Source organism: Malaclemys terrapin, chromosome 5, assembly GCF_027887155.1.
Source record: "Malaclemys terrapin pileata isolate rMalTer1 chromosome 5, rMalTer1.hap1, whole genome shotgun sequence".
Lineage (NCBI taxonomy): Eukaryota > Metazoa > Chordata > Testudines > Emydidae > Malaclemys > Malaclemys terrapin.
Window position 1 is genome coordinate 46410829 of NC_071509.1, and position 16614 is coordinate 46427442.

Sequence of the window (16614 nt, forward strand, 5' to 3'; positions counted from 1 at the left end):
TTTTCCTCCCGATTTTCTACCCCAAGCCTCGTGAGTAGCAGGGAGCAGTGGCTACACACTCTTGATGTCCGCAGAGCACTGGCCTTTTACATCGAGAGGACGAAACCATTCAGGAAGTCGGTACAGCTCTTTGTCACAGTAGCGGATAGGATGAAGGGTCAGCCTGTTTTGACACAGTGCATTTCATCATGGATTGTGGCCTGCATTACCGAGTGCTGCAGTCTAGCAGGAATTACAGCGCCCCCCACCCCCTCCCATAACGGCGCACTCTACAAGGGCGCAAGCTTCATCAACAGCTTTCCTGGCTCAAGTCCCCACCCAGGAAATCTGCAGGGCAGTGACGTGGTCATCAGTACACACTTTCGCCGCACACTATGCAATTACTAGGCAGGCCAGAGATGATGCGGCTTTGGTAGAGCAGTAGTTCAGTCAGTGGACAACTCCGACCCCAACTCCTAGTTTTGCTTGGGAGTCACCTGATTAGAATTGACATGAACAAGCACTCAAAGAAAAAACGGTTCCTCACCTTCTCGTAACTGTTGTTCTTTGAGATGTGTTGTTCATATCCATTCCAATATCCATCCTCCTACCCCTCTATCGGAGTAGCTGTTAAGAAGGAACTGAAGGGGTGGTGGGTCGACAGGGCTATATATTAGGTGCCATGAAGGCGTGACTCCAGGGAGCACCCAGGCCGACCTGACGGATGCTGCTAAGGGAAAAATCTTTCAGACATTGTGCACGTTCTGACACCTGATTGGAATGGACATGAATAACACATCTCGAAGAACAACAGTTATGAGAAGGTGAGTAACCGTTTTTTCTTCCCCCAACCAGTTTGTCATATTTTTAAAATACGTGCATGTATGAGTTTCTAACTTGCTCTAAAGGGACTGGTGATTGAGCCACTAGGATCACTTAAGTTCCAGGACAGGAGCAAACGCTACTCCTGAAGGAATACTGCGTCAAAAAATTAAAAATTCTACACACAATATTTTAAAATTCTGCATATTTTATTTGTCAACATAACACACTATTATAATTACACCATTTTCAATTATTTGCTGACAAGTATTTTGAAATAAATTACTAAAATAATTGAAAATGGTGTAATTATAATACTGTGTTATGGTGTTATTTTGACAAATAAAATTTGCAGAATTTTTAATTTTTTGGCACAATTTTTAATTGCTGTTGTAGAATTCCCTCAAGAGTACCAGAGTTCTGTGTGGCGCAATCTGGGTGTGGGCAGCTCAGTGGGGTTGGGGGTGGGGAGGAATCTGGATCCATAGGGGGGCTCATTGGGGGTGTTCTGGGTGCAGGGGGGAATTGGATCTGCAGGGGAGTCTAAATGAAGGTGATTAGGGCTCAGTGGGGGAGGTGAGGTGGGGGGCAGGGTGCAGTTGGTTGGAGCTCAGTGGGGGGCTTCTAATGCAGGGGGTAAAGCTTGGGAGGGGTTGGAAGGGGGCTTGATGGAGGGGTTCTGGATGCAAGGGGCTCCCAATGTGGTGGGGTTGGGGTGGGGAGCTTCTGAGTGCGGGGATGTGTGTCCAGATGCATGGGGGTTGGGCGGACAGGGGGAGCAGCTCCATGTACAGTGACCCACTGCCCTCATAGGTGAGGAGTGATGGGGCCAGGAAGTGGGGGGCAGGATCACTGTATGGGAGCTGCTCTCCCTGTCCGCCCAACCCCCATGCATCTACCCCCACCCCTCCGACGTTTCTGGGGGTTGATCTGACCCAGCCCCAGCTGTTCCATGCAGGGGACGGGGAACTCCGTTGTCGTCGTCGTCGTCCTCCCCATCCAGCCGGGCATCCCCAGACCTCCTGTCCCCCCCCCTCCAGGGAGGAGTGAACAAGCACTGGTGCAGCTTTTCTTTGCTTCCCCACAAAAACTATTTTTCTGCGGGAAAGCAAAGAGACTCTGTGGGGGGACATGTTTCTGCATGCATGCAGTGGTGCAGAAACCCTCCAAAAGTAAAAAAAACACAACTCCCTTGCTGTAGTAGATAACTTGGAGCTTTCACTTTGAACATAGCTCTAGGAGTGGTTATCTATGAACTTATCTGTAATTACCATTCTCTGATAGGAAATTTTCTGGTCTCTACAGTTATCTGTTAACCACAAAGGGAAAAAATAAACTAGCCACCAGGTCAGATTCGAATGCTCCTGTAATCAGTTCTCAGCCATTTTATCCCTCTCACAAATGACTTGATGCACTGTTGCAGGCTCAGCGGTCATATTTGTAAAACTTGATAGATTTAAACTGTATTTAAACCAGTACTAAACATAGGAATATGTAGTAATGAGAATTTGATTTGAAAATATTCAGAGGCTCTAATGCGGGGAAAAAAGGGAACAGTGCCCCTACATAATTAAAAAATCTTTGAACTGTGACAATTTATAGTGAATACCAGAATTCAGATCAGCTAATTGTTTTGCTTTACATTTTTCCACATTTCCAAAAATTATCTATTTCAGAGCAATTCATGATGTTAAAGCCACAGACATGGGATTGAGCAAAGTGAGATTCAAGGCAGAAGTAGACTTTGATGGACGGGTTGTGACTCGTTCTTACCTGGAAAAGCAAGACATTGAACAGCTGCTACAAGTATGTTTAATAAAGCAATATTGTTACTTCCAGCATTTTTTTCTTTCCCATTATCAAGCATATTAAAAGAAAAATTTGCAAGTAGATAGGGTATATTGTTTTGCATTTATATAGCTCCTCATCCTGAAGGATCCCAGATGGCCTTACATATTTAACACATTGATACAAAGTATACACAGAGATCATACCATCAGTCTCCACCTCTGGGCTCAAATAGCAGTAGTGTATAGCAACACTACAAAACCTTCGTAGCACAAGAAGTGTAAAAAAAAAAAAAAAAAAAATCTTGGTCAAATTACAAGGCTAATTTTAAATAATCAGGATATTGCCCAACATTCACAAGTTGTTGTTCTGCCTAGATTTTCCAGTATGGTTCCCAGCTCCTTACTCTGAAATGCTTTTTCTAAGAACTACCCTGATTCAGAGGAAGACCAGGGAGATTAAGCGAGGCCAAGCTCACCCTGTGACAATGCCAGCACCACTTCTGCAACACACTGGGATTTTCTCTGGAAATTTCTCATCCAAAAACTGATCATTGTAGGTCTCGCAAACGAAGCAGGTTCAGATCAGAACCAGAGGTGGCATGCTTTCAAGTCTGGTTTATGATCGTAGAGCACATTATTTCTCTCCTTCCACTTGATTTTTAGAGACCAACATATGTTTTTATTGATATTGCAGGAAACGTTTAACTTGACTTAAATAGACTTCTTGCTTTGTATCCAAGGAGTACTGTTGATCTTATACTGTGCTATGTCTATATTAGTGATGCAATATTTGTGTCTTAAATGTACTGCAGCCTTATTGCCTATGGCTGTGATGTTACAAGTTAAGAAGCATCTAGCCAGCTCTGTCCTTGGATATGAGACAGCCAAGAAAAACTCATGTTAGTACTGGGATACCATCTATAGTTCTTATGCATCTGTTAGCTTGGGTTTTATTATTTGGTGAAAAATTCCTCTCTCTATAGAAGAGGTCTGCCTAGTACTTCTATAGAGAGCGTTGCATCCTGTTTTCCTTAACCTCTTTCCTTCTGTTTGGTACACTGTTGGCTTCTCCTAGCCTCAGTTCACAGCTGTTTTACTTGGCTCTTTCTGGGGGCGAAGGATGAGTATTTCCTGCAGGCTGCATAGTGAATCTTTAGGTATTACTACATTTACTTTGCTACCTGCGATGCGATACATTATACAGCTACCACTAAAGTTACACATTTTTAAATCAGCAGGTCTGGATAACTTGCATCCAAGAGTTTTAAAAGTGCTGGCCGAGGTGCTTGCTGGGACCATTAATATGAATTTTCAATAAGTCTTGGAACACCGTGGAAGTTCTAGAAGAAATGTGCCAATATTTAAAAGGGGTAAATGGGACAACCAGGCTAATTATAGGCCTGTCAATCTGACATTGATCCCAAACAAAATAATGGAACAGCTGATATGGGACTTTAATTAATCAAGAATGAAAGGAGGCGAATATCATGGTTAATCAACATGGTTTTATGGAAAACAGATCCAGTCAAACTAACTTATTACTTCTTTGAGTAAGATTACAAGTTGGGTTGATAAAGGTAAAAGTGACGATATAATTTATTTAGACTTCTGTTGGGAGTTGACTTGGCATTTTGATTAAAAATCTTGAACTATTAAAAAATTAACATAGTACATATTAAAAGTATTAAAAACTGTCTGATAGGTCTCAGTGTAATTGTAAATGGGGAACTATCTTCAAGTTGGTATGTTTCTAGTGGACTACTTCAGGGATTGGTTCTTGGCCCTGTGCTCTTTAACATTTTTATCAGTGACATGGCAGAAAATAAAATAATCACTGATGACACTTAGGTTGGGGGATTGGTAAATAACAAAGAGGATGGGTCACTGATACAGAATTATCTGGATTGCTTGATAAGCTGTGTGCAAGCAAATAAATATGTATTTTAATACACCCAAATGTGAACTTAGGAACAATGTAAATCATACTTGCAGGATGGGAGACACTAGTCTGGGAAACAATGATTGAAAAAGACTTGGAGTCATGGTGCATAATCAGCTGAATGTGAGCTCCGAGTGGAATGCTGTGGCCAAAAGGGCTAATGCAATGGTGGGCAAACTATGGCCCACGGGCCACATCCAGCCCGCCAGCCGATTTAATCCGGCCCTAGAGTTCCAGCTGCTCCATGCATGCGCGCTGCGGCTCCCTGCAGCTTCCGTAAGTAGCGGCATGTCCCCCCTCCAGCTCCTACGTTTAAGGGCAGCCAGGGGGCTCCGTGTGCCGCCCCCACCCCAAGCGCCACCCCTGCAGCTCCCATTGGCCAGGAACTGTGGCCAATAGCTGCAGGGGCAGCACCTGTGCATGGGGCAGCATGACAAGCTGCCTGCCCGCGCTTCCGCGTGGGAGCTGGAGGGGGGACATGCCGCTCCTTCTAGGAGCTGCCCGGAGCCTGCACCCCTGAGCCCCTCCTGCATCCCTTGGTCCCAGCCTGGAGCACCCTCCTGCACCCCAAACTTCTCATCCCCAGCCCCATTCCAGAGCCTGCACCCCAGCCGGAGCCCTCACACTTCCCCCACCCCCCCATGTCCTGCCCCAGCCTGGAGCCCCCTCCCACACCCTGAACTCCTCATTTCTGGCTCCACCCCAGAGCCCTTGCTCCCCCGTGCCCCAACCCCCTGCCCCAGCCCTGATCCCCCCTTGCCTTCCAAACCCCTTGGTCCCAGCCTGGAGCATCCTCCTGCACCCCAAATCCCTCATCCCCAGCCCTACCCCAGAGCCCTTACCTCCAGCCAGAGCCCTCACCACACCGCAACCCTATGCTGAAGCCCCCTCCTGCACCCTGAATGCCTCATTTTTGGCCCCACCCTAGAGCCTGAACCCCCAGCCAGAGCCCGAACCCCCTCCCACACCCCACCCCCAATTTTGCAAGCATTCATGGCCCGCCATACAATTTCCATACCCAGATGTGACCCTCGGGCCAAAAAAGTTTGCCCACCCCTGGGCTAATGCAATCCTTGGATGTATAAACAGGGGAATGTACAATAAGAGTAAGGAGGTTATACTACTGCTATATTTGGCACTGGTGTGACCACTACTGGAATGTGTGGCAAGTTTTGGTGTGCATAAATCAAGAAGGGATGTTGATAAATTGAAGAGGGTTCAGAGAAGAGTCACAAGAATGATGAAAGGATTGGAGAACCTGGCTTCTGTGTTTGAGCTCCTAGAGTAGTCTGTCTACTTTAGCTTAACAGAGAAATGGCTAAGTCTTGATCACAGTTTATAAATACCTACGTGGAGAATGAGCTCTTCAGTCTAGCAGACAAGAGTATCGCAAGATCCAGTGGCTGGAAGTTGAAGGTAGACAAATTCAGACTGGAAATAAGGTGTAAATTTTTAACAGTGAAAGTAAACAACCATTTGAACAATTTACCAAGGGTTGTGGTGGATTCTCCATCAGTGTCCATTTTTAAATCAAGAATGGATGTTTTTCTAAAAGACCTGCTATAATTCAAACAGGGAAGATGTTGGGTAAGTTCTGTAGCCTGTGTTATGCAAAAGGTGGTCCGTTCTGGCCTTATGTTTTTGAGAGAGAATGATTGGAGAGAACAAGAAGAGAGAAGCTGCACTGTCTTGTTAGGAGAAAACTGAGACGTTTACCAACTTTTTGAAGAGATGACTTTTTGAAAAGACAAAGTGCAGTTCTTTAAACCTAGTTTGTGAATAAAGGAAAAAGTGAAAATGTGTATGTACATATTGCAGGTTTATTGCCAGCCCATCTTCCTCCCCATCTATATTTTACTTTCTTCATGTCCTTCGTCCTCACTGCCCTGAAAAGTCAGGAATAATAAAGAAGCCCAGCCTTTTCCAGTTCCTTGGCAAATGGTTGCCCATTAGGCAACATGAAAATGTTTAAAAATTGACAGTTGCTTGTTTTTCTTTTTGTTTTGTTTTTTTACCTTCCCCTCCAACCTCTCAAATTTCTTTTCTTGCCAGGAAATTCAGCAGGTGAAAACTCTTGAGGAATTAGAAGCCTTCATGCTTAAACATGGAGAGAATATCATTGACACACTGGGAGCTGAAGTAGACCGGCTTGAAAAGGAGCTAAAGGTAATATTCAGTTGGTTAAAATAATTAATCAATCTGAATGCTCCTATTTTGCTGATATTTAGCTTTGTACCTTTAAGAAAAGCAGGGACAAACTTCAGTTAAGTTTCACTGAACAAATCTGACCTTGAAAACAAGTATTTGTCTTGCCCTGGGTCTGCTTGACATGTATGGCTTGTATGGTGGTTTGTTTTGTCTCTGTCAAAGTCACTTGCCTTTCTAAGATCATTACTACTTATTGATTACAACTCCCATGGAATATTACCTGTTTGTGTTCTCTGAAAAATGGCACAGTTGTCTCAAAATGTCATTTATAGGCCCTTGAACTCTACATCAGCTGTAATGAGAAGCAACTTTTAAATGGTTTTTAACCATCCACTTAATGTTGTGTCAAAAGTGATGTAATTGCATATGAAGAGGGGTCCACTTACTTTACCTCTTATTTTTTGTTTTGCTCTTTGCAAAACAATATCTCTCATTGCGACTACTGCTCTACCATGTGACACAACTTTAATAGAGACACAAACAAGCAACCATCCTTTTTTCAGTTTAGGATTTAAAGATCTCTTTCAATTGTAACAGCAAAGGCGTGTCATCCTTGTTACATTGTGGCTACTAAAACTTTACCTGAGAAGTTATGGTGGGTAGGTGTGGCATGCTTTTATTTTGGTTTAGTTTGTGGTCTGTCCATTATACCAAACCATAACTTTATAAATGGATAGATTCATCATAAGGGCCTTTGCCTTTCTGATTTCAAATTCTAGAATGGTGTTATTGGGCTGGACAGAGATCTAGTCAGACAGTTGTGTTGTGACTCTGGTTTTGTATTGATAGTTTATGTGCTGATGTGTGATCTCACCTAGTTTTAGCAGATGCTGGGAATTCCTGAAAGTATAAGTGGATTGGAGAGTTCTGGGAAGCAGCAGATGTTCAACATTCGGTTCTGTTTTTGCAGTCTGGTTTTCTTGCTTTACATTCTGTTACATCTCACAATCTGGGAAAATGCTGGTGCTGGGAAGAACAGAGTTGTCTGTTCCTCCTAGGATGAAAAGGTGGACAGGGTATCTGTTTTATGTCCTTGGTGACTAAGCAGCAGAAGGAATAATATGTACAAATAAATCATATGTGTCTGCATGAAATAAATGGGGAAGCTGTTTATATTACAAATTTATGAAAAGCCCCAAAGGGAATTTCTAATACAGAACATATCCATTTCGTAAGGTATGATTTTTTTTAAAAATGTTTTTCCTTTCTGCTGAAGAATTTATTTTCCTGCTTTTGCAGTAGTTAAGCATTTCCTTTGTCTGAAGATGTGAGGCATTTGGGCAGACAAATATATCCACAGACATAAGTAAATTCCATGGTATTTTCCAAGGGGAGCACAGAGTCATGATCATAACCATAGTGTGCCAGATAAATGTTGTGCCTTTGTGACTGCCTTTTCCCTTTATCAGAAGGTGCTGTTCAAGAGCATGTTCTAGTGTGTGTAGGATTTTTGAGAAACATTCTAAGTAATTTTAGTTTTATCTTCCCAGAGTGGTGCTATTGAAAATCAAAATCAGTGTTTTGACTATAGTTGGATTTGCTTGCCAGCCCTCAGAGATTTTTGAACAGCAGGCTCAATTAAGAATAATAAATTTCAAAACATTAATCCTATTTTCAGTGTATATAGGGATTTCAATAATTGTGTTGCTATTGAAAAAGCTTTACCTAATTTAAAGTCACCTGTAGAAATGTTGGTGAAGCAAGTCACTTGAAGCAAACATCACCTGTTATGCAAACCACATAATATTTTCACAGTGTCTGAAGTTGTATATTTCCTTAATAGAAACTTGGTCAGTATATTAGGTCTTACAAGTCATTTTAATAGCATAGATCAGTTCTTTTCATGCACTTTTGGCATTCAGGAAAGCGTCTCTTCTATGTAGAATGTTACTTTTTTAAAAAAATTTTTCATTTGGACATTTTTACCTTTAACCAATTACGTTTTTTAAATCATGAGCTGCTTCATACTTTTGAAAGCATTAGAACTAATTTAGCTATGAAGTTATCCCCATTCTAGTACACGCTGATAAATATTCCTTGGTGGACAAATTCTTTAGCCCTACCTAAAGCATGGGTTAAATGTATTAGTTAGTCTTCGTTTTAAAACAATTGCTATGTTACCACGATTAGGGATTTGTTATCCTGTTGCCAACGTTGTGGCAGATCTTGTCGTCAGCATCAGTGTGATACATTTGATTGTCTGTTTATTAATAAAATTTTTTTTTTGTTTCAGCAACGCAATCCTGATGTTCGACATGTAGATTTGGAAATATTGTAGATTTGACAGAAAAAATCCTTGGAGTACTCTCTTTTGGAAACAAGTTTGCACAGAGATGGAACAGCTATTGAAACTGCAGTCACTTCAATACCATACCTCATTTACTTCATGCTGTAGGCTTCCTGAACTGTTGTTACTGAGTCAGTTTCCAAAACAGCTTTAGATTCAGAGTCAACAACTTTGTATAGAAGATCAGTTCAACAAAAGCTACTTAGCATAATTTCTACATGAGACTGTTGGAGGTGAATTTATTTGGGAATTGGAACTTAAATCTTTTAGTTTCTATAAGGCAAATGTTAATGCCTGAAAATACACAGAAGATACTTTCCCCATTTCAATTTTTTGTCAACTTGCACATCAGTTTGCACTCATTTAACTACTTCCTTCTAGAAGTCATTGGAGGTATTTGCAAGATACAGATGTTTAATGCTAGAACAGGCTTTGTTTCATTTGTTCTACCTGCCAATCTTGAACCAGTTGTTATATTCTAGCTATATGGTCTCTTTTTTTCCTCTGAGATCAGTTCCTCCAAAAAGAACAGCCCTTTTCTCGAGTGTCATGATTTGGAAACTTGCTTCTGCCAGTGTTGCAACAAATCAGTCTTTTGAATGCAGTTGGCTTTGGGCTTGGCCTAGAGTACGTTGAGTTACTGCGCAGGATGTAGAAACCTCAACAAACTTTTTTTTATAGAGTATCTTGGCCTATGCCTTGTGTTTAGGTTTTTTCTCTTCAGATTTTTTCCCACCCATATGCCTTTTTGTTGCTTTAACTTGCTAATGTTGGAGGATATAACATGGAGAATGATTTACTTAGTAGTTTTCTGTTATTTTTCATTTGGCTTTTTATATTTTTAAGAAGCAATATTCTGCGAATGATCTTTGCTAGCAAAAGCAAGAGGTGTGTAGAAGTTTTAACATATTCTAGAAATATTTATAATTAAACAGATGTGAAGATAATACTAATTTATTTACACAGGCACTACTTGTATGAATCTGAATTGTAGATAGCTTTTTGGGTGTTTTTCAGAAAAACCTTTTTGTGTGGGGGAAGTAAAACAATTGTGCTGAAATGTGTCATGGCTGTCAGTAATCCCAAAAGTGAGTGCATAGAATTTACGTGTTTGAAATGCGCAATTCTAGTGTTTTACAAAATGGGTTTCTAGAATAAGGCTTTCTGCAATAAGTATCTAAGTCATAGCAGACTCTGTAAGAAATAATCTTTTAATAAAGGCTAAGTGAGTACAAATAATGCAAATCTAGTAATTGAAATATTAATGGAATAATTACCGATAAATCTTTCTCCAGGAAAAATCCTTTATGCACTTTAAAACGTTTCAGTAACATGAAAATTGCTCATGGGAGAGAGGTGGCAATAAGAGCATCTTGATGATTCTGTTGCTGAGTAGTCCAGTGACTGACATACTGAGGGCAGAAATGTTGATAGGGAACACAAGTCATCAAAATCAATTTGTTAAGATTAAATCATATGCAGTGCAGCAAATAATAATAGTGGAGACCAAAATGTCAGGATTTGATTAAATGCTTTGTAATAGTATTTTTTTAAATGTAAAATGTCATTTGCCAGTGAATTATGAGAATTTAAAATAGCATGCCTTTTGACAATTGCAAAACACTGCATGCTGTGCATTTTAAATAAAATGACATTCCAAAGTTGAGTTTTTAGAGATGAGGCTTTATGTACTGTAATGTATGTAATGGATGACTTTGTTACATAGTTGGGAATGAAGGGTCTGTTAGTACCCTTGCCTATAATTCCTATTCTTTCTCTTCTCATCAGTCATTTGTTTATAACCTATTAGTGCTTAATCTAAAGGGAAGACTTGATTTTTATCAGGCTGTCTCCCACTGTAGTACTAATTAGATTTGTAGTATACACTTAAGACTGATAATTAGAAATGTGTTTAATAAAAAGTGATATTTTTAAAGTTAATTGCACATATTTGTAAAATGTTACAACTTTGTGGGTAGTTTCCCAAATAACTAATGAGGGACACTTTGGCACATTCTACATGGTTTACTTTTGAGTCTTTTCTGCGAGTCTGCTTCTCCATATCCCAGCATGCACTCTGCTGATGACGTAATCATCCAGGAAGAGCACTGGAATTTGACTCTGATTAATGCAAATCCTATTTATCTTCTCTTCTCTCTCTCCCCAACTCTCTCCCATAAAGCACTATAAAATACTGTTACTGAAGAAAAACAAAAATTGTAAAAACCTGGAAGGGAGGGGCAAGGATCTGAACATTGCCTCTGGCCGTTACTCTTCAGTGGTGTATGATATATCACAAGTGACATGTATGCTGGACCATCATGAATGGGAGTCAGTAATCTATAAGGGGAGTTTGTATATTGTGTTCCTGAAACATCCCCAAAGATTAGTAAATATTAGAAATGTACTGAAATGTTCCCTTATCTAGTTTATAGAGAAACTTAAGCACATCATCTTAAGGTGCATACTACTCTGAAAAATGTTTGTGTAAAAAATGGTACTTTTTCAATCATGGCTGCTCCCTGCATGTATTCTGATTCATATCTGCCTACTTCAGTGACAAAAGTAGGATTGTATTGCTTTTTATTGTCTTTGCAGTACTATGAAAAAGTGATCTGGATTCTGTTGCTTCTGTCTTCAACAAGATTGACTAAGTTCCAATTGGTTACATCTTTGCAATCCCTTTGGAGGCTGTAGGTTTGCACAGGCCTCATTAAGAACCTAATTTTATTTGCAAAGCCAGTTTCGTTGGTGGCAATGCATGAGGAAAGACCCCAGTTTGGTTCTGAGAGCCCAGCATGGGTTTTCATGGCTTGCATTCAGTTAAAACATCTTCTACATTGAGCACGACTGATAACAGAAATTGGCATAATAAACTTGGTACCCCATTTTTAGTCACTTTGAGAAGGGAATCACACTTTAAAGTGGCAGCAATTTAAAATATATGTGCAGATTGCTGTTAATATTTTTTAGTGAAAACTGTTACTCAGATTTAAGCTACAGTATTTTCATGGTCTAAAGAACGGGTTGAACGGGGTCCAGGATTTGGTTTAGCCTCGTTACAGTATTCTGGACGGAAGCTTTTTGCGATAGTTTCTGTGGTAGGATATTTTGGATTAAAGTAAACTTGCCAAGTACTGAGGAATTGGGTGCTTTCTTCATGAACTAGAGATGTGATACCTTAATATGTCCCTTAATATTATCTCTGATTTGAAAGAGTGGTAAAATCAATGGAGCAAGGACTCAGTTAAAATTAAAATGTTTATTCTAGGATTTTTTTCACTAAATTTTTCTCTGTTGTATCTTAAAGCCATGGAATATATTTATTTTTAGAGATTCTGTTGCCCTTACAGCCTTTATTTTGCAAAACAGGATTCAGAAAACTCTACCCATTTATTCTGTGGGAAATACATTCTCATTAGTTGCATGATATTTCATAATTCAATCTGGACAACATTAAGGTAATGCTGATTGACAGAAAAGATATATTTTGAGGAAAGAGTCTAACCGCTGAGGGGGTCACAGTTTTAAGGTCTCATTAGATTCCTCTTTTTTTCTTGGACTTCTATGTAGACTTCCTGTAGACTTTCTTCTGATGCTGGACATGAGATTGTATCCTTTCCCCTTCAGATGGGACCTTCACTATGGTTATCTATAGTTATCTCAAGGTTAGGGACTAGTCCAACAAAGCTCTACTTGGGGCTAATCTTGAAGGCTATCCAGAAACTTCAGCTGGTGCAGTATGTGTGCTGCGCTTGACAGTTGAGTAGGGCAGATTGGCAGGAGTATATTGTACTTGTGCGCTGAACTTCAGATTGACTCCCAGTTCACAATGGAATTTAATTCAAGATGCTGGTCACTATCTGTTAAGCCCTAAATGGTGTAAGCCTCAGTTGTCTGATACTGTTCCACCTGGGCTCAGCATAAACTCTTCAGCTTTTTCTGTCGCAAGGGTTAAGGTCACAGGACCTCGACGTTCTCAGTGGTTGTCCACCTCTTTAATACTCTCGCATGCTAGAAAAGTATGTGGACTACATTCACATTTGGAATGTGACTTAGATTAGCTTTCTGCTAACTGAAGGTCTGGACTCTCCTGACATTTTATCCTACTAGCAAGTTTGGTTCTGGTTTTTGAGAGAAAATATGATAAATCTAATCTTTTTGAAGTGTGGCAAGACGTACTGTGATGGGTGCATCAAATCCACAAGTCCCCAAAATAGAGGATATTATCTTTGCATATGGCAGAAAGTTTGTCATTTATTTGAAATCTCATTTAAATTATCCTGTTCATTCATAATTTGGATTGAGGCAACTTTACAACAAATGGATCCACGGAAATTTATTGAGATGACTTTGGGTTTGACAGAAAAATCTTTCTTGTGATAACTTATTCTTATGGCAGTCAAGCCTAGCAGAATAGAATGATCAATATTGGAGAATTCTGATACCTGTGGTAAAGCTAAAAATGGCCTATAATTGCCCAAAAGTTTATATTGCTGAGGTGAATTTAAAATGAAAACATCATTCTGTACCTTTATTGCTATGTACTATGTTTTTGTGTTTTCTATGTTTGTACTTTCTGGGTGTTGAGAAACCAACAGGTGAATTGAAAAGATACTGAAAGATTTTCCAGAAAGGGAGGAATGCACCATCATCTTTTAAATAGATTATTTTCCCATTGTTTAGTGAGGCAAATAGATATTTAATAGTTTAGGCTGTGTCACATACTAAAATAGTGAACTGATATTCTTTTTCCATCTATGGGTTAGAAGAAAGAGAGGACGACTGACTTGCAAGCAGAATAATCTTGTTTTCAAAAAACATGCTGTTGAGGAAAAGTGTGCTCCTCGTGTTGAATAGTTATATGGACTGTAGAAACTACAGTAAAACAGACTGTGTTTGAAGAAAAGGAATGGATGACTTATCAAGATAAGCAGTAATGTGAAAAAATATTGAAACAAAGAAAAAATAGGATGTGTGGAACTTGAGAAGTGGAAAAAATGAACATCAAATTGATCTAATAGAAAATGAGAAGAAATAAGGTAAAGATTATAGTTTGGAAAAAATAGACAATAAGATATTATCTGACAAGGATACAGAATGCAATATAGTTAATATCTGGATGCTAAGCGAAAGAGACTGTTCTGAAACATTTTTATTTCTTTAAAATAATAATTGGGTGAAACAGATACTTTTTTCAGTCTCACTGGAAAGGTTTATATGGTGAAAACTGTCTTAGGTGACCAATCTAAGGGACTGACCATTTGTTTCTTGACTGAGGTGACCAAATGAAAGTGGCACAGATTATTATTTCAAAAGTTTGAGGTAGAGTAGTATAAGACAAATTGTCTAAGGTGGTGTCTCATACAGGTTTAATTATTTAGCAGCGAGGGAAGGAAAATTCTGGGTCCTACTGATAAGTATGATGGAATAATCTCCTAGTGTGTAAATATCCTTCTCTCAAAGCTGTTGGCAAGCTGTTTAAGACCTAGAGGACAGTGAGCTGTAGGAAGGGATATTAGTGTTGGCACTGCACTGAGGAAACTTGAGGATTTATTTTTCAACAAGATCGATTCAGAGCACACTTAACTATAAGCATAAACACTGAATAAAACACTGGTATTATGTGATTTGGCCACCTAAATCATGTAACCCAGTCCAATAAAAGGAATTTGGAATGAACTGAAGGACGTTTTAAAAAAAAGGACACCTTACAGTAACAAAACTGAAGCACCATCTTGTGGACAGATTAAAAGCAGTTATCTCCCATTAGCAAGAAATACATAGCGTTCCAAAGATCACTGCATTATATTGTGGAGACACCAATATTTAATAGAATGACTGGAAGAAATTCCAATCCTTAACTTTTCAGGTTGTCTAAACTTCTGTGGACAAAGTGAAGTGCCCAGGTACATAACTTTTTGCAAATCCCTTTAAGCCATTAATTATACTAAGGGTATGTCTACACTACCCGCCAGATCGGCGGGCAGTGATCGATCCAGTGGGGATCGATTTATTGTGTCTAGTCTAGATGCGATAAATCGACACATACCCCAGCCCTCTCCCACTAACTGTACTCCAGCACCACGAGAGGCGCAAGCAGAGTTGATGGGGTAGCGGCAGCAGTCGACTCACCGCGGTGAAGACATCACGGTAAGTTGATCTAAGTACGTCGACTTCAGCTACGTTATTCACGTAGCTGAAGTTGTGTAACTTAGATCGATCCTCCCCCCTAGTGTAGACCAGGGCTAAGTGTCATGTTCAAGGATTTGACAATTACTTTAATAACATGAAGAGGAAAAAGCTAGTTGAGGGGGGAAAATCTTGTTTGTAGCAAGTACAGCGGCAGTTTTCCAGGCTACACTCTGTGCACTTTTGAGGGCAGTTTCTTTCTCTAACACTGCTCAAAACCACCAAGATCCATTCAAGTAGAGGCTCTTATTCCCTGTTTAAAGTTTTGTACTGATAAAGCGTATGGACAAAATTCTGTATTTCTAGTATTTGTTAACAAAATTGTTATGAGGCAGTAGAGTTAAGGAAAGAGTCTACTTGATTAAAATAGTGAGACATAGTTCCATACTCTCATCTGACCTAAGACAAAGTTGATTTTCTAATCCAAATTTAAAGTGGATTTATTAAAGAAAGATTTTATTTTAGGATAAAAACAACTGTTTCAAATCTTAGAGCAGAAGAAAACATGTTTCCTAGTGTGGTAGAAAATAAATGTAACTATAGTGTGAAAGGCGATTATGCAAAAATTTGGTTTATTGAAGTGGAAATGTGCTATATTGAATATGAAAATACATTTCTGTTTAATCATTGCCAACACTGCAACAAATCTGAAAGCCATCACTTTGAACCTCTTCACCTATGTGTCTGGAAGAGATTTTGCTATTGAGAACCTCAAAATCGGTATCTTATGTTTCTCCATGTAACCACATCAGTCTTTCAAACAAATGTATGTCCCCGCTATTCTGAAGCTTTCTTGTGATGCTTTTTATTTTGCTATATTTCAGTTACTTTAAGTCGCGGAATCATGCGGACTGAGAGGCATAGGCATATTAATATTTATCTCTGCATATGTATTTTATTTTGTACGCTTAACATTGGTTCATATTGTATCTTGTAAAAATCTCTGGATACTGTCATTATTCTTCAGTAAAAATGTTAAATAAATCACAGATGACAAAGATGGTATGTTCTGCTTTAGTTTGAACAGAGCAATTTACATTTACTTTTCGAAGATAAAACAGATGAGAACATTAGTTTCAGGCAGATACCAAGCAGGTTTGGACAGTTTTGCTGGCCGTTCTGAGTACAGAGTAGCATTTTGCATATTACAGTAATTTGGGGATTCAGAATGTCTGAATGGTTGGACACAACCTCTTCTAAAAATAACTGGAATCTTTACGAACACCCACACTATCTATATTTAGTATGTTGTCATTTGAAAAATAGTTTTAAAAAGTGGTCACAATAATTTGGCAGCTTTTTGTTCATAGAAAGTAAATTCTTCAATTCTGACCACTCCCTCAATCCTGGCCCTCTCCCTCCCCTAACACCATGAGGTGCCTCCCGCAAAGCAGAGC

The 16614-nt window shown here is 39.5% G+C and overlaps 1 protein-coding gene across 1 annotated transcript in view; it reads left to right on the forward strand.

Annotated features, from left to right (window-relative positions):
- The window catches only part of SLC30A9 (solute carrier family 30 member 9), a 68870-nt gene extending 58179 nt beyond the window's left edge, over positions 1-10691 (forward strand). Inside the window, exons 16-18 of the mRNA XM_054028836.1 lie at positions 2478-2607; positions 6583-6696; positions 8972-10691. Coding sequence (XP_053884811.1) covers positions 2478-2607; positions 6583-6696; positions 8972-9016 — 289 coding nt within the window. The 3' untranslated portion in view covers positions 9017-10691. The remainder of the gene's footprint in view (positions 1-2477; positions 2608-6582; positions 6697-8971) is intronic.
- The last annotated feature ends 5923 nt before the right edge of the window (positions 10692-16614 follow it).